The sequence below is a fragment of the Prinia subflava genome, chromosome 19 (genome assembly GCF_021018805.1).
Source record: "Prinia subflava isolate CZ2003 ecotype Zambia chromosome 19, Cam_Psub_1.2, whole genome shotgun sequence".
Classification (NCBI taxonomy): Eukaryota; Metazoa; Chordata; class Aves; order Passeriformes; family Cisticolidae; genus Prinia; species Prinia subflava.
The window spans coordinates 10,464,332-10,480,429 of NC_086265.1; the positions used below are offsets into that span (position 1 = coordinate 10,464,332).

Below are 16,098 nucleotides of genomic sequence, written 5' to 3' on the forward strand. Positions count from 1 at the left end.
TTTGAGCGATTAAGTGCAAATCGAACGGTACAACATCCTCTTGAAAGTGCTGATGTGCTTGTTGCTTCCTGCTCAGAGCCGGAGCACCAGGGAGATGTAATCTGCCTTCTGGGGCTTTGTAAGCGCCCCGCTTTCAGCTTGAGACCGTGTCAGAGGCGGATGGGGCTGGAGCTGGAGCAGAGAGAAAGCAGCAGCCTTGTCCTCTGGGTGCCTGCTCCTGGGGACAAGGGACCCTGGTCCCATGCAGAGAAGGTGCTTTTCCAGAAGGCCTGGGTCTGTCCTTCCTTCGGGCACAGGATGGAGGCGCCAAGCCCACGCAGCGAGGAGGATTTAGGAGCTCTGGTGCGGGCAGGTTTTTTTGGAGTAACATCTGGCTGGCAGTAGCAGGAGCGTGCAGCTCACAAGCCACAGCAAGCGTCACAAACCACTGCTCAAAATCTGCTTCCGGTCATGATGAGCTTGTTCAGTGCTGGCTAGAGTCGGAAAAGAGGGTGCAGATGTTTGTTGTTCTTGCCCGAGTTCCCCAGAGGGCTGGAGGTGACTCTTGGCAGCTCTTGCGTGCCCGCTGCGGGCTGGAGGGCTGCCCCTCTTTGGGAAGAAACACATTCTTTCCTCCGTGTGTTGCTCCTGTGGGTCCCTCCGAGTGGGACCTCCCCAGTTCCTCCCATCAGGCTGGGGACACTCGTGCGATGTCTGCCACTGCCACCCCCGGTGTGCGGTCACGGAACTGAGTGACCGGGGCCACACGGCGCTGGCGCTGTCCCGCTCCCCGGGGTGTGCCCCGGGCAGGAGCGGGGTCAGCCCTCCATGGCATCCTCTTGCTGACGCTCTCCGAAAAGCGCTTGCCACCGTCCCCTGAACAGAGCCGGGCTGTCGGGGAATACCTGCTCTCCGTGTCACCGCCTGCGCTGCGGTTCAGCCCGTGCCTTCGGAACCGGGAGCCCGGGTGGCCAGCGAGGGGGGACCCCCGGCTCCCCGGGCGGTGCGGCGGGAGCGGGGCGCGGGCTGGCAGCCGGCCGGGGGCAGCGGGAGTGCGGCCGGTTCTGTTGGATCCCGGTGTTGTTTTCCCTGCGGTAACTCAGCTTTCCCAGCGGCCTGTCCCGCTGCGTCCCCGGCTGGAGGCAGCGGCTGCCGCGCCGGCGGTGCCCGTGAGGGGTCTCGGGTCACCCATCCGGGCGCGACCGGGGCGGGCTCTGCTGAGCTTCGGGCGCGGCGTTGCCAGGCAACGGCCCCCCGCCCCGCCCCGCGCTCCCATAGCTACCGAGGCGGGCGGCGGCCATCTTGGCATCGGCCATGAGCGGCTCCAGGGCGCGGGCGGCGGCGGCGGCGCCGGGGCCGGACAAGAAGCTGCCGCCGGGCTCCGCGGGGCCGCTCAGCCGCCTGCGGGGCCGCCGCGGATCGGCCGAAGCGCCGCCACGGCAGCCCTGGACCGAGTCTGAGTTGCTGGCGCTGGAGACCGTCCGGCCCGAGCACGTCCTGGGGCTGTGCCGGGTGACGGAGAGTGAGTGCGGGCCGGTCCCGGGGGTGGCGGGGGCTCTGCCGGCCGGGCCGGGCCTTTGGCGTGGGGAGCGGCGGGGCCCGGCCCGGCGCTGCCGGCGGAGAACGCGGCGGCTCGGGGTGCGCCCGCCCGCAGCTCCCGGACAACTTCCAGAAAGTTTGAGGGCTTTTGTGTTGTTTGTGGGTTTTGATTTGTTTGAGGCTTTTTCTTTTTTTGTTTTTCCTCTGGGCTGCTGATCTCTGCTTTTCTGTCCCTATCGCATCCCTTTCGTGCTCTGCTACCTGGCACCTACCATGCCTTTGTTTCTCACATCCTTAATTTTGTCCCGCTTTCATGAAGCTTCTGCAAAACAACGAGCAGTACATATCTTATCGGGCTGGGGCTAACAAAAAGGAAATTGATTTGGTAAGTGGTCACTGGTGCTTTGAAATGTTACTATATATCTTTTTTCTCTCTCTTTTAGATTATTTATGCAAACCTGAGGACAACATTTACAACATTGACTTCACCAGGTTTAAGATCCGGGACCTTGAAACTGGAACAGTACTATTTGAAATTGCTAAGCCATCTGCTTCAGGTACAGCATGCAGACTTTGCAAGGATAGAGAGACTCAAAGAGCTGAGAGGTTGCCACGCACGACCCATGCAAACTGAGCAGAAGGGTCCTTTGGTAGATGTCCTGAGGACTAAATTCCTCTCCTTTAAACATAGGGCTGAGTTTATCTCTGCTGAGAAACTTGTGATAAAAATGTGATTGTTGTTGGATGGGAGAGAACTACTGACTGGCAATCTTCCTTTTTTTGGGCTGGTTGTAATAGAGAGTAATTCATTTGCACTGGCAATTGTGAGGGGGGATATCCTGTGAGATTGAGGGAGGGGTGGCTCTAGTTCTGGAGCCACCAAGGCTGGGCCAGCTGTCATGGCAAGTCCTTTCTCTTTTACTTGGTGCCGCTATAAGTCTCAGACCAATTATTAAATGAGTTTACATTCAGTACCTAAGCAGTAGGCAGCTTGTCCTGATACACCCAGTAGCCAGTATCATCTCAGGTGTACACTACGAGCAGAGTAACTCCCGGCTGGTGCGTTTTGCAGAGCACAGTGAGGAGGATGAGGATGACAGCAGTGAGCTGGACGCGAGTGCAGGTCGCTTTGTTCGGTACCAGTTCACCCCAGCATTCCTGCGCCTTCGGACTGTTGGTGCAACGTGAGTATGAGTTTGTGGAAAGAAGGGAGAATTGGATGTTTACAAAGTGTTACTTGACAGTTTATAACAAAACCGGGTTGGAGACTCAGGAGAGCCTGTCTTAGACTACAAATGTCAAACTCTCTGTATAGAATGCCTCTGTAGCCTCATGCCCAAGGCTCTGTTCTTCCCAACAGCAGTTTCTTTCCTGATTCTTCCATACAGAGTGGAATTCACAGTGGGAGAAAAGCCAGTGTCAAACTTCCGAATGATTGAGAGACATTACTTCCGAGATCGCTTGCTGAAGAACTTTGATTTTGATTTTGGCTTCTGCATCCCCAGCAGCAGGAACACATGTGAACACATTTATGAATTCCCTCAGCTTTCAGAAGACCTTAGTAAGTACCTCCTTTTCCACACTGAATGGTGTTTTGTTTGTGTGTGCATCTGCTCATTCTCTCCCTCTACTTGTTGAAGAAGTTGTGACTGGGATTGAGGGGACAGAAACAAACAAATACAGGTTCCCAGTTTAGCAGTGTGTAATCTTGTCTGAATTAGAGATTTGTGCTGCAGAGTCACTTTCCTTTGAAAGTGAAAGCCTAAAACAACCTTTGCTAAGTCACAGGCTGCAAGAACTGATCAGAGTCACAGGGCTGACGTGCCTGATGCCTCGTAGTGTAGCTGAGAAGAAAACAAAACACCGAATAAAGGGGGTTTTTTATAGCTACCCATCTGTTTTCTGCACTTGCTTGTTAGGGCTAGAGCCTCCTGCTTTGGAACAGAACTGGCTCTCCCTGAGGTCTGTTTTTAAGCCTGCTAAGATCTCTGTAAATACAAGATTGCACAGGGTATATTTTACCTCAGGGGGTGGATAGAGCAGAGGCACAGGGCCCTTCTGGGGCTGCCTGCCTGTGGGGTAGGTTTGGGGTTTTCATCCCGCCTGTGTTCGTGTGGGGAGTGCCACAAATGAGCTCCTGCTTATCGACGGGATGGCTGCTTGGCTCCATTCATGGCTGTGGCAGTTTCTAAGGTTATTTTGAGTGAGGTTACTCGATTCCCCCCTCTGTTTGCTTTTGACAGCCTTTGTCCTGTGAATAGGAAGAAAGGAAAGGGCAGGCTGCAGCCATTGAAGTGTGTTCAGCAGAGCAGTTTGCTTCTCTTCCTTGGGAAGGGCAGAGCATCAGCCTGGTAAATCCAGTGGAGTGGCAGAGTCCTTTTAAAGCTGACTGTGGCTGGCTGTTGAATGTAATGGAGCTTTCTCTTTCACAGTCCGCCTGATGGTTGAGAACCCGTATGAGACACGCTCGGACAGCTTTTACTTTGTGGACAACAAGTTGATTATGCACAACAAGGCCGACTATGCCTACAATGGAGGACAGTAGTCATTGTGTCTGCTGGATGCTGTGATGCCCTTAACCATTCCAGATGTGCAGGAGTGGACTGGAGTTGCTGTCTCGTGCACCAAGGCTCCTTGCCAAACTTTTCCTCTGCGCATGAGGCTGAGAACATGAAGCAAAGGACGGCTCCTGAAAGGAAATCTCCCTGCAACACCTCTCTATCTGACACTCAGTGTATCCTGCCTCTCCTTCTCTGTTCCTGGCTATCTTCTGATAACCTTGGTTAGGTCAGTGATCAGAGGCACTCTTAGATGATTCTTGCTCTTGGTCTTTCTAGTTAGGTTGCACCTTTAGTGTTTCTGATGTTTCACCTCTTGGGTCAATATCCTTTTTCAACAGGTCAGATTGTTTGTGTTAAACTATTTCTTAGCAGGAAAATCTTAACCCCTTCAAGTAGCCAGTTATGCTTGAAGAGCAGATCTTTTGTTCAGTTGGTTAGGTCATCTCTTCAGTGGCAGTGGTTTTGTTTGTGGCATGGCTGACATTGTTTGTTTTTTAGGGTGCATCCCAATATTCTTCAGTGGGAAAGAGACTAATTCAGCTTCTAAGCAGTGCAGGAATATTCCATCTGCCTCTGGGGGCCTAAGCTGCCCCTAAGAACATTTAATCTCTGTTTTGCAGAGATTTCACTAGAGATAGGATATAGGGGAAAAAGGGGGCTATCGCTCTGATAGCATTTGTGTTTGAGCTTTTGTGAGCTAACTGTTGAATTTTGGAGCGCAGAGATCAACCTTAGAGCTGAAGTTAATCTCACTATATTTACCATTTCCCCTTCTTTACTTTGTAGGAATTTTGAGCCTTGCTACAGAATGTATTGCTTTTTAGGTGGACAGCACATTGTCAGCCTGACTGGGGTGGAGGTGTCACTCTAGTGGGGCTTAGGGAAAAAAGGAGAATGTGGAAAATCACTTGAAAAATGAGTAGGAAGCAGAGCTTCCGAGGCTTCAGTCTATACTTGTAAACCTGACTGGTCTGTCAGAGTTGCTGTGAGCAGCACCAGCTCATTTTCTTTGTTACAGTGGAGATATTAGTAGCTAAAAGCCTCCCAGGTCAGATCACTCAGTGTTACGGAGTGGGATCCTTGGAAAGTGAGAATGTGCGTGGTTCTCTCTTTCATTGTTCCCATCACTGCTCTGCTGGCTCAGCTGCTTATTTATGGTTTAGGAAGTCAGCTGCCAAGGTTGGTTCCACAGCTGTGTTTGCGATCTGGCAGTGGGAGATAGCATCAGCAGTGGGGAGAGGAGGACCTGTGTCTTGCCAGTAGCTGTGCTGGGGCCCAGCTCCCAACTGTGCAAAATCTCAGCTATCAAAACCCTTTTTTGCCAGATTTGCTGGCTCTCGAGACTGGTACTTTTTCTGTCTCTGGTTAGGGGAGTTAGGTTGTGTCTAGACTGGAGACCTTCCCTAATAGGAGTTCCATTTGTTCTTGAGACACTTAAACCTAACTCTTGGATGTTTACCTGTTGTGTGAAGAGGGATTCAGCGTAGTTTGTGCTTTAGCAGGATTGAGTGGGGTGGACATCAGAGCCTAGAGCCTGTTAATGCATAGACAGCAGTAGGAAACCACTGCCTTTGCTTCCAGATTAGTGAAAGCAACTTTGGCGTGGAACACCAGCTGGCATCAGAGTAAGCAGTGAAAGTGTGTGGGGTAGCAGCCATGAAAGAATCTCCAGCTCTTAGGAAGATATTTAATTATGATTAACCACAACAAATGACCTGCTCTGGGTGGAGCATTAATCATGAACAACCACAACAAATGTCTTGGGAATGTGGAGGGGCGAGGTCTGCCTGATGGAAAGATGAACAGTTCTGCCACCATCGATCCCCTCCAGCATCTCCACAGGCACTAATGCAATCTCGTTTAGGATCTCCAGGATTAGTTAAAGCTGCTGTTGAGGTGGAGCTCGAGATGCCTCTTGCAGTGAACACCTTCAGCAGCCCTCATGCTGTGCCTCTGAGGTGGGAAGCATTTGCTTTGCTCTCAGTTACTCACCACAAGGCAGAGCTGCCTGCAAGTGTGCTTTTCATCCTGAAGTGTTCTGAAATAGCGTCTGAAGAGCCTACTAGTTATTCCCTTGGCAAATTTTAGCAGATTGAGCTGAATTTTGTATATGGTGTAAACCCAGGTGCCTTTAAACGTTACTTTTATCACACTTTCTACATGAAGCAACCTCTCGCTTTCCTTACGGGTGTGACGAGTCCCATCTGTCACTCTTGTCCCTGTAAGGCTCCTCAGAGGCGGGCGGGCCCCGGCGGGGGCGCGCACGGGCCGTGGGGGCGCGCACGGGGCGCGCGCCATCTAGCGGCTGCTGGCGGCGGGAGCGCGCTGCCCGTGCTGGGTCCCGGTAGGAAACGGGAATTCCTGTCCTTGGCCATCAGGAGACGAGGAAACGGCACTGAGGCGGTTGCTGTCACACTGGTGAATGTGTTTTATTCAGCAATAAAAGGGAGAACTGGAGGAAAACCGGGAGACTCGCGGGCAGCAGGAGCACCCTGCGGTTTTTGCTGAGTTGGTTTGCTTTGCCAAATCAGAAGGTCTTTGCCCTAAAAGCATGCTGCAGGAAAAAGAAAGTCCCTACAAGAGGGCAACCCGGCACTGAAAAACTTTATTGTAATCCAGAAAATTGGAAACAGGGATTTCCAAACTCCTGTCCCTACTTTAGTAGCTTCCCTAGGATTCATTTTCTCTTAGGTACTTTCTATAAAGCCTCTTTTCTTTGTGGCAGGGATGATGTCTTTGGTAAACATGGTTTAGCAGAGCAGTTTCCTTCTGGAGCGTGTGCTCCGGTGTTTTAATGATGGGTCAAAGCTACTCATGCCAGTGAGCTTGGCAGAAATTCCACCGGGATCACATCCTTGGCAGGTGGATGGTCAGTCCTAGCTTGGTGCTGCAGGCACAGGAGATGCTTTCAGTGTCAGCTGGAGTTTGAGCAAGGGAAAAGGTATCAAAGACTGCTTCTCTCAGGTTGTGTGCTGAGTTGGATAAAGAAAAAAGTTGGGACCATATTTGAGTTTCTGCTCAAAACTTCAAAAAGAAAGGGACCAAACCCACAATCTCATAGTATGTTTTTTCCAGTATTTGTTCTCTTAGTACCAGGGCCTCTTTTCCCCATTTTTGAGGCAAAGGCTTTGGATCCATGCCAGCAAACTTCCTGGAGTTCTATTTTCATACCTTGAGTGTGGAATTCATACTGCACCTTGTGAAGGAAGGTCATCTCTCGTTGTATGGACTGGGTACTTCTGTCCTTGTCCTGTTTTTGGTAGGAAATGTCTTCCTTTGTGTGTGTACTTGAGGATTTTCAATGTCTCTTGTTGCAGAGAAGCAGCAGCCTCTTCTCTGGTGCTTGGGGATGCTTGTTCCATTATCTGAGGGTTCGGGAAGAATAAAACAAGTGTTTAGTAATCAGAAATGAAGGAGGAAGGTGGTGGTGAAGCAGTAAGGTCCAAATGTAGCAACTCTTCTCAGCTCTGTGTTTCATCACATCGTCTTCAGCTGTTTCCCAGTCTTCTGCCCTGCTGTCCTGTGACATGGAGCTGCTTTGTGCTACCCCCGAGCCTGGCTCGCTGTTGGGTGTGACCCTCGGACATAAACACTGCCAATCTCGTGTCCTTGCCGGGGACGAGGCTGAGTGGTGGCAGCCTGGCGGAGTGAGCACCTCTTCCTCTGCAGCAGCAGGAAAATGAACACCAGCAAACGCCCTCTCTGCCTGCCTGGATCCCAGTGCTGTTACAGGACATGTATTTATATCTCTCACAGTGTGGCCTTGGGGTTGCTGGCACACGGACTCCTCTGTGCCGTCCCCTTCGGACCCTGCTCCCGTGGCCGTGGCAGTGCCGCGGGGCTGTCCCGGTGGCCGGGGTGTCGCCGCGGTGCCGCTGTGTTTGTACCCCCGTGGTTTTGTCACCAGCAGTAGGAATAAAGGACCTTCCTCTCCGTTCCTCTCCTCCGCCCTTCTCCGTTCCTCTCCGAACCTCTCCGAACCTCTCTCCGACCCTCTCCGACCCTCTCCGAACCTCTCTCCGACCCTCTCCGAACCTCTCTCCGACCCTCTCCGAACCTCTCTCCGAACCTCTCCGAACCTCTCTCCGACCCTCTCCGAACCTCTCCGACCCTCTCCGAACCTCTCTCCGAACCTCTCCGAACCTCTCTCCGACCCTCTCCGAACCTCTCCGTTCCTCTCTCGCAGCACGGGCCCTGCAGGGGCGGGGCGGGGCCGCCAGGGGGCGGCGCGTGCGCGCCGCGCTCCCTCAGGAGGAGCGATGGCGGCGGCGGCGATGGCGGCGGCCGCGTCCCGCTGCGGCGGAGCCCCCAGGGGTGAGGGCGGCGGGACCGGCTTCGCTCCGCGGCGGCTGCTCGGGGGGGCTGCGGGGCACGCGGGAGGGGCGGGAAGGGGTCGTGGCCTGCGCGGGAGGCGGCGTCCCAGTGCCCTTCGGGGCCGGCCTGAGGCGAGCGCCCTGAGGCGCGGGAGTGGCGCCGCCCTTCAGCCGGGCCGCGGGGCCGGGGAAGGTGTCCCGGGGCGGGGGCGCTCCGAGCCCCTCACGGGCCGGCTCCCACCCCTGGGCCGCTGTGAAGGGCAGCGGCGGCGCTGAGCCCCTCCCCGCTTCCAGCGCTGGCCCTGCGGTGCCGCCGGCTGCACACCGTGTACCAGAGCGCGGAGCTGCCCGAGACACACCAGATGCTGCGGCAGACGGTCCGGGACTTCGCGGAGAAGGAGCTGATGCCGCTGGCAGCGCAGCTGGACAGGGAGCACCGCTTCCCGGCCGAGCAGGTGGGTGCGAGGGTTGGGATGGCACAGGCACGGACCCCCGTCCTGCTGCTCTGGGGCAGGACCACTCGGGCCGAGACAAAAATGTACATCCAGCTCCGGTCTAACAGAAAATTGAACTTTGGCCCAACTCCTTGCTCTGAATATGGATATTGTAATTCCCACAGGACATTTCGAGCTCCTCACCTTTACTTGTGTTTCTCCGTATCTGGCTTTAGTACCACTGAGTTTTTAGTTCTCTTACTGACTTACGTGTGAACCCGAAATACAAATTATAAAATTGATTTATAAAATTAAATACTTCTAAAGACTGCACATAATGGTTTATGGTGAGGAAGCATAGATGATGTGAATGCATTTCAGATGGTGGGAAAAATGATGAGGAGGTACATGCTGCTCATCATCTGGGGCTGTGAATAAATTGAAATTCCAGCCAAATCAGTGATTTCTCTTGTGGAAAGACACACCAGTGTGTATGTTAAGCAGTGAAATACAAAGTTCCAGCAAAATAGATCCCGTTACAATAGCCAGGCAACACTGTCAGAGGCATAAGAGTTCTTCTTTCTAGTAAGAAAGAGGCACATTCCTCTTTCTAGTAAGGTATAAAGATGGTAGCCAGGAAAGTTGCACTTACCCTAAGGAAGAAAATAACTTTACTGTTCTCATCTGAGAATTTTACATTTGGTTCTGAGTCTTTTGACTTGAATGTATATGGGAAAATTCGAAATGCAAACAAGTGTTTAATAAGATGAAGCAACATACCTAGAATCAGTGGCTGTCTTGTTCATCTTCTGGATTTAATGTGGAGGATTGGTGTTTTGGCTGCCCACATAGGAGGGAAATTATGTATTTAAAATTCTCCCCGGTTCCTCTAAAAGCAAGCAGAGGCTTATGGTTGCAAAGCAAGGGGTTTATCTGGGGAACTTGGGGTAGATTGCAATGTAACTAACAAAAAAATTCTCTGAGAAGTAAGATCTGGCTATACTGGGAATGAAAAAATCACCTTGCACCACTGTTTTCTGTAGTCATTCATTCTGTAAAATTCTTCCCTTGTGCAGTCCTAGGCTGAAGCCTCAGCAGACTCAAAGGTAAAGTTCTGATGATTTTTATCAGCTAGATTTCCTGTTTCCATTGACAGGGGACATGCAAGGGTAGAGCTTTGGTGGGAGGCTAAGGAAATGCTGTGGAGTTCTGTCTCCCTGTGGCACCTTCAGAAGGCTCCTCCCTTCCCGGTACTGGAGAGAGCTCCTTAAACAAGCAAGAGCCTGAACAACAGTGACTGTGTGCAGCTCCTGCTGAAGTCACTGGGATCTGGGGACACTTACCAGTTCAGATTCCCATTTCACCAGGAGTTGGGTGGATCTTTTCCTCTGGGTGCAGCCCTCTCCTGACGCCTCTTGTCTCCACGTGTCTGTGTTTGCTGGCACACGGTGGTGCAGGGGCCGTGACCTGTCCACTCCCCGCCTGCAGGTGAAGAAGATGGGTGGCCTGGGGCTCCTGGCGATGGACGTGCCAGAGAAGTACAAAGGAGCAGGCCTCGACTACCTGGCCTATTCCATCGCTGTGGAGGAGATCAGCAGGGGCTGCGCTTCCACCGGCGTCATCGTCAGCGTCAACAACGTGAGCGAGGGCGGGCCTGAGGTGCGGGTGGGCGTGGCAGGGGCTGTTTGGGAGAAGTGGAGCTGTTCCTCTGGAGGGTTCTGGTGTGTTGGAGAGCACAGTAGGGAGTACTCGATTGGTTGTACCTTCAAGAGGCACTAACAACACTAAATTCTTAAAGTCCCTGTATTTAGGGCCAATACTCAAGTTTGGCTCTGAAGAGCAGAAGCACCAGTGGATCGCTCCTTTCACCAGTGGAGAGAAAATTGGATGTTTTGCCCTCAGTGAACCAGGTGATGTGACTGTTACCGTCCCTGTTGCAAAGCTTCTTTCCTTGTGATGTAGCTTCTTTCCTTGGTCAGGTTTGGGATGGACTTTTGGTCTTTGAAACTGGAACAGTTTGTGGAAGGGTGGTTTATAGCAGTTCTGTGTGGGTGAAGTCTCTGTACCCAAAGGATGAACTGCCATCCTGTGGTCCCTGCTGAAAATACTCCTTCCCTGTGTGAGTAGAGCACACGTGGGCCTTTCCCTGTCCTGTGGGAGGGACAGTGGTGACAGTGGCCACAGTCCAAGAGGTACCATGAGCTGATGGGGTGCAGGTGGGAGGTGGGTTTGCCCCCAGTGTGTCCCGAATCACCTGAGGTTTGATTGCTGCTGCTTTGCTCAGGAAACGGCAGCGATGCAGGGGCAGCCTCCACCGTGGCACGCCTGGATGGGGACGAGTGGGTTCTGAACGGCACCAAGGCCTGGATCACCAATGCCTGGGATGCCTCGGCCACAGTGGTGTTTGCTACTACCGATAAATCCCTGAAGCACAAGGTTCGATAGTTTGTATCAGTCAGGGAAAAGGGGTGGGAGTGAAGGAGTTGGGGAGAAGCACAGCTGGGACTCTGTTTTTAGAGCTGTGCAGGCATTGAGAAGAGGGGCTGATGTGTGCTGGTTTTGTTCTGTCTCAGCTCTCCCCTCCCTCCTCTTGCTTATCTATACATGTGGCTTTTATGTAAAATGGAGGGAGCCTGTTGACAGCCAAGGAAGTGGGAAGGTAAGAAAACACCATTCCTAAGAGTTTGGGTCTTGTTGCAGGGCATTAGTGCATTCCTGGTTCCCATGCCAACACCTGGGCTGTCACTGGGGAAGAAAGAAGACAAACTGGGAATCCGAGCCTCTTCCACTGCCAACCTGATATTTGAGGACTGCCGGATACCCAAGGCCAACCTCCTGGGGCAGCCAGGAATGGGCTTCAAAATCGCCATGGTGAGAGAGGGATGGGGAGCAGCTGTGGGTGTTCAGCCATAGTCCCAAGCTTAGTTTGATAAACCATTTCCAGAGGCAGTCACTTCAGTGAGGACTGCTTGCATAAGCTGTTCTGTGTCATGTTAAGCTGTTGACCCTTCTTGCCAACATGGGAGGAATCATTCCCAGAGCTTGATGAATGTTTAATTTACACAGATCTTTGACAGCACTTTCATTGTGGCAGTTCTCAGCTGGAGCAATGCTGATGGCACTGAGCTGCTGTGTCAACAGGGGCAGTGTATTTTAATTTTTCTTCTTTCCCAATCCTCTGTTCCTCCAGTTGTACCCATAGATAAAGGGAAAACATGGTATTTCCCCATGTGAATACAGTGGCAGAGAAAAGTTGTCCTGGAGGCGCATGACAACTTCTGGAGGTGAATGACAGCTGAGTTGTGGTGTGCATGTGATTTCTGAGGAGGAGCAAGGCAGCTGGGAACAGCTTTGTTTTCTGCAGTGAAGTCCTTTGAGAGTACTCGTGGCTCTCTCTGGAGGCGCAAAACACCCTTTGTTGGCCTAACATTTAGGCTGAGCTCCCGGGAGCAGAGCCCATTCCATTAGGTCCAGACTGACATGATTTTTTAAAGACCTTCAGCCTAGGGTTCAGAAGATGAAGCCTTTTGTCCCTGTGCTGCAGTTTCTTCCTGTGCACAGAGGGGCAGAGTAGGTGTTAGAGTGAAGTCAGCTAATTGACTGGGGTCACTAATCAGTTTGAAAAATGCTTTCACATGTGTGTCCTAACAATGAGGGTAAAAAAGGAAAACTGACCAGATTTTGAAAGTAAAATCAGCTGCAGAGTGAGTTGGGTCTGCCTGAAGAGTTCTTCCCAGCCCCTTCCAGAGCAGATCCTTGATGTGCTGTTTCCCTTGTTTTGCACCCTCTCCTTTTCTCCCTGCTAACAAGCAGTCCCTCTCCTTTCTCCTTCTATTGTTGAACTCTGGCCTTCTCTCTGCAGTGGCAGTTCCTGTTACAGCTCTCCACTCCTGCATAACTGGGAACATTCTGGATCAAGGAGGTCTCTGGCTAGAGGATTCTAAGCCTTCAGCAGCTTTCCAGCAACACCAGAAATGTGCATGTGCTATTCTTGATCAAGTATGACTTACACATATTTGGTGTCTTTTCCAGCAAACTCTGGATGGAGGAAGGATTGGTATTGCCTCACAGGCACTTGGAATAGCACAGGCAGCCCTGGACTGTGCTGTGGATTATGCTGAGAAGAGAATGGCCTTTGGGTCACCCATCACAAAGCTCCAGGCAGTGCAGGTACGAGCTGGGCACACAGGGCAGCTCCACAGGGGGCTGGGGCTGGTGGAAAGCCCCGTGTGTGCTCTTGGGCACAGTGTCAGGCACACAGTGCACTTTGTACTGTCGGGGATAAACAGTGTGATAATTCTGTTTTCAAATGCTCTTAAAACTAATGGTTGAGACAGAGGCTCCTTTTCCTTGAATGGCCCCAGGGGTGGGAGAGTTCAGCTGTCCCCTTGTGCAGGCAGAGGCCCTGGACCACAGGCAGTGTTTGTTGTTGCAGTTCAAGCTGGCAGACATGGCTGTGGCCTTGGAGGGTGCGCGCCTGCTGACCTGGAGAGCTGCTATGCTGAAGGACAATGGAAAGCCCTTCACAAAGGTATTTCCAGCCCTGCTTTTGTCCAGCAGCCACAGCACAGGACACAGGCTCGAGGCCAGGGAACCCCACTCGACAGAGCACCACTGTGCTCAGTGCCTGCCCAGCCAGCACTGCTGGGTATTCCCCAGCAGGTCCTGGGCGGCACCAGCTGTAGCTGAGGGGAGAGGGGTGGCTGCTCTCAGCTGCCGTCCTCGTCAGGCCTGTCTCTCTGCACAGCTGCTCTGTGAGCGTTCCAGCTCCTGGTGCAGGTGAGGGACTCCTTTTTGTGGCAGCTGCACCCTCAGTGATGTTTTCCTTCCCCAAAGGAAGCGGCAATGGCCAAGCTGGCTGCATCAGAAGCTGCGACATCCATCGCTCATCAGGTAACTGTCAATTGACAACTCTGACATACAGCATGTGGGAAGGGACTTCAGATGTCTCGCAAATGCTTTGGGAAGGGGGGATGGAATTCACTAATTTATATTTGAAACACACCAACCAAGCAATCAACCAACCCTATGGCTGAAGCTCATTAGCACAACCATCTTCACAGGTTGTGGGGAAGTAGAAAGATGGCAGAGGTTTATACTGGCCTGTGGAAGCTGTATCATTAAAATGGCCTTATCTGCTGCTGTCTAGAGCAGTGGCAGCTTTCAGAAGGAGCAGCAATGTGGGAGAGAGCATGGGGCCAAGAGTCATCACCACTGCACGTGGATGAGATCCTCTGTTCCTCTGTTTAGTGTCCCATCTTTAATAAAAGCATCTCAGAATATGGATCACTAGCAGATACCTCTGAAGCAATTAGGTGCCCATCTGGAATATCCATATCGCTCTTAGGCAGATCAGTCCTGTGTATTCCTATGATCACAAATGAGCTGCAGTCATCCCCAGGTGTGCCACCCTCTGTTATGCTTGCAGTGGGCTCAATTCCTCTTAAATGGCTGTGTGCACACGTGAGCTAAGAAAACAGATTTCTTGACCCCAGTTCCTCTCCAAGCTGCTGCCTTTGTTTCAGGCTATCCAGATCCTGGGTGGGATGGGCTACGTGACAGAGATGCCGGCGGAGCGGCACTACCGCGACGCGCGGATCACCGAGATCTACGAGGGGACCAGTGAGATCCAGAGGCTGGTGATCGCAGGGCAGCTGCTGAAGGCCTACCGAGGCTGAGGGAGCTGCTGGAGCAGCACCCTGCCCCAAGTGCCTTGGAATGGTGCACAGTGATGGAGTTTGACCCTCTTGAATGAGCCTATTGATGGAGGTTTCATCACCAATGAGTAACTGACCCTCTAGTTAAAATGTGCTGATTCTCCTTTGGACAAAGTTTGGCGCACAGAGGCTGGACTGAGGTTTGTAAATGATGGCTGTGAGTGCAGAGGGAAGAGGCAGCCTGTGCTCATAGGACAGCCTGGGGCTTTTCCTGAACTGGCCTGTTGGAAACAGTATTTTGGTAGTGGCACAATGACAGCACTTGCCAGCCACTGCCAGTTTTGCTAAATTTGTCACTACATGGCACTGGATAAGCAGCGCCAGAGCTAGGGGTGCTGAGAGCCACGGCCCCTGTGCTCTGCAGATCAGACTTAAGTGCAGTTCAGGTGTGTGAGCTCCTAAAGGGACAGCCAGGGCTGAGGTAACCCCTGCAGCAGGGCCCTTCTCACTTCCAGCAGGAGGACATGCAGGGACAGCCCACACAGAGAGGGCTCTGAGCACAAACTGTGGTTGCTGTCTGCGTAATGTGAAAACAGATCAGAAAGAATCCCTCAATGTGGGCCAGCAGAGGCCAGCACCTGCTCACTCGGTTGTCCTGGGATGTAGGGATAGAAGCAGAGAACAGCAAAGCTGCAATGTTTAGGACTAAAAAAAAAAACAACAAAGAAATCAAAACCAACACCAAAAAACCCCTCTGCTCCCAAATCTACTTCTGCAACATATATCAGCGGGAAAAGAAGTGCCTGATAGGGCAGTAATAAGCTTTTAATCTCTACATGTTTTGGGCAACGAGGAAATGAAGAGATGACACGCAAACCTCAGCAGCAGCACATCCCCAATCTGTGATCATTGGTAAGACGTTAACTGTAGAAGTGTCAACAGCCAAAGGAAAAGCTCTAAACTCAGGAGAAGAGGGAGAGGATTAAGACTTCAGCCTGTATGGTCTGGTCCGCCTCCTTGTCCAAACAAGTACACTAGAGGGAAGTGGTTATTTTCCTGTGGTGCCTTTTATTTAGACTTGTGTGCAGAGAAGAAGAGCAGGACTCTGTTACACAAGAGAGCAGAGAAGACAAATAAAACCTGATTTTAAAGGACCACCACTCCCTCACCTTTTTTTTTTAATGCAGATGTGAAATAATTTAGAGTAATTTCTTCCAGTCATGAGACACAGAAGCAGAAACCAGCAGGGCCTGCATGCACCAGTGAGACCAGTTCAGTGATGTCAGTCATCCCTCTGGGGTGCTGGAGAGCAACAGCGTGTTGGGGCAAGGGCCCCAAGTGCCCCAGAGTTTCTCCTTGTTGTTGTCCTGTGCATAAGGATTGACAGACCTTGGCAGGCAGTGCATTCAACAGGAGCATTCCTACTGGGAAACCATTCCAGTGATTCTGAATGTGTTGTAAATCATGGAGGGGTTCTGTGGATGAAGCTTGATTTCAGCCTGTGTCACCACTTTGCTGCAGGCTGACTTCTATGGTGGCACCTGAAGATGTGCGATTCTATTTTACACTAAATTCTCCTTGCAGCCACTGAGGTACAACGGGAGCTGCAGGGACT

General features: G+C 52.1%; 2 protein-coding genes and 1 long non-coding RNA gene across 3 annotated transcripts; 2 read left to right on the top strand and 1 right to left on the bottom strand.

The window, feature by feature from the left end:
* Window positions 1–1,241: 1,241 nt before the first annotated feature.
* On the top strand, window positions 1,242–8,016 carry UNC119B (unc-119 lipid binding chaperone B). The gene is made up of 5 exons (XM_063415767.1): window positions 1,242–1,501; window positions 1,962–2,075; window positions 2,591–2,702; window positions 2,907–3,079; window positions 3,951–8,016. Exons 1-5 carry the CDS (start codon window positions 1,294–1,296, stop codon window positions 4,061–4,063), a joined length of 720 nt encoding a protein of 239 aa, XP_063271837.1. The 5' UTR covers window positions 1,242–1,293; the 3' UTR covers window positions 4,064–8,016.
* On the bottom strand, window positions 7,716–8,178 carry LOC134560128 (uncharacterized). The gene is made up of 2 exons (XR_010082680.1): window positions 8,149–8,178; window positions 7,716–8,062 (listed from the first exon to the last, which is right to left on the bottom strand). It is a non-coding gene; the product is annotated as an uncharacterized LOC134560128 (long non-coding RNA).
* Window positions 8,179–8,263: 85 nt separating this feature from the next.
* On the top strand, window positions 8,264–15,638 carry ACADS (acyl-CoA dehydrogenase short chain). Its single transcript, XM_063415768.1, has 10 exons — window positions 8,264–8,393; window positions 8,687–8,847; window positions 10,315–10,464; window positions 10,625–10,736; window positions 11,111–11,262; window positions 11,527–11,697; window positions 12,859–12,996; window positions 13,262–13,357; window positions 13,663–13,719; window positions 14,352–15,638. Exons 1-10 carry the CDS (start codon window positions 8,339–8,341, stop codon window positions 14,502–14,504), a joined length of 1,245 nt encoding a protein of 414 aa, XP_063271838.1. The 5' UTR covers window positions 8,264–8,338; the 3' UTR covers window positions 14,505–15,638.
* The last annotated feature ends 460 nt before the right edge of the window (window positions 15,639–16,098 follow it).

Coding starts and splice junctions, on each gene's coding strand:
- UNC119B (XM_063415767.1), top strand. CDS start 1,294: ATGAGCGGCTCCAGGGCGCGGGCGGCGGCGGCGGCGCCGGGGCCGGAC. Junction 1,502..1,961: donor GCTGTGCCGGGTGACGGAGA/GTGAGTGCGGGC, acceptor TCTCTCTTTTAG/ATTATTTATGCAAACCTGAG. Junction 3,080..3,950: donor TCAGCTTTCAGAAGACCTTA/GTAAGTACCTCC, acceptor TCTCTTTCACAG/TCCGCCTGATGGTTGAGAAC.
- ACADS (XM_063415768.1), top strand. CDS start 8,339: ATGGCGGCGGCGGCGATGGCGGCGGCCGCGTCCCGCTGCGGCGGAGCC. Junction 11,263..11,526: donor ATAAATCCCTGAAGCACAAG/GTTCGATAGTTT, acceptor GTCTTGTTGCAG/GGCATTAGTGCATTCCTGGT. Junction 13,358..13,662: donor ATGGAAAGCCCTTCACAAAG/GTATTTCCAGCC, acceptor CCTTCCCCAAAG/GAAGCGGCAATGGCCAAGCT.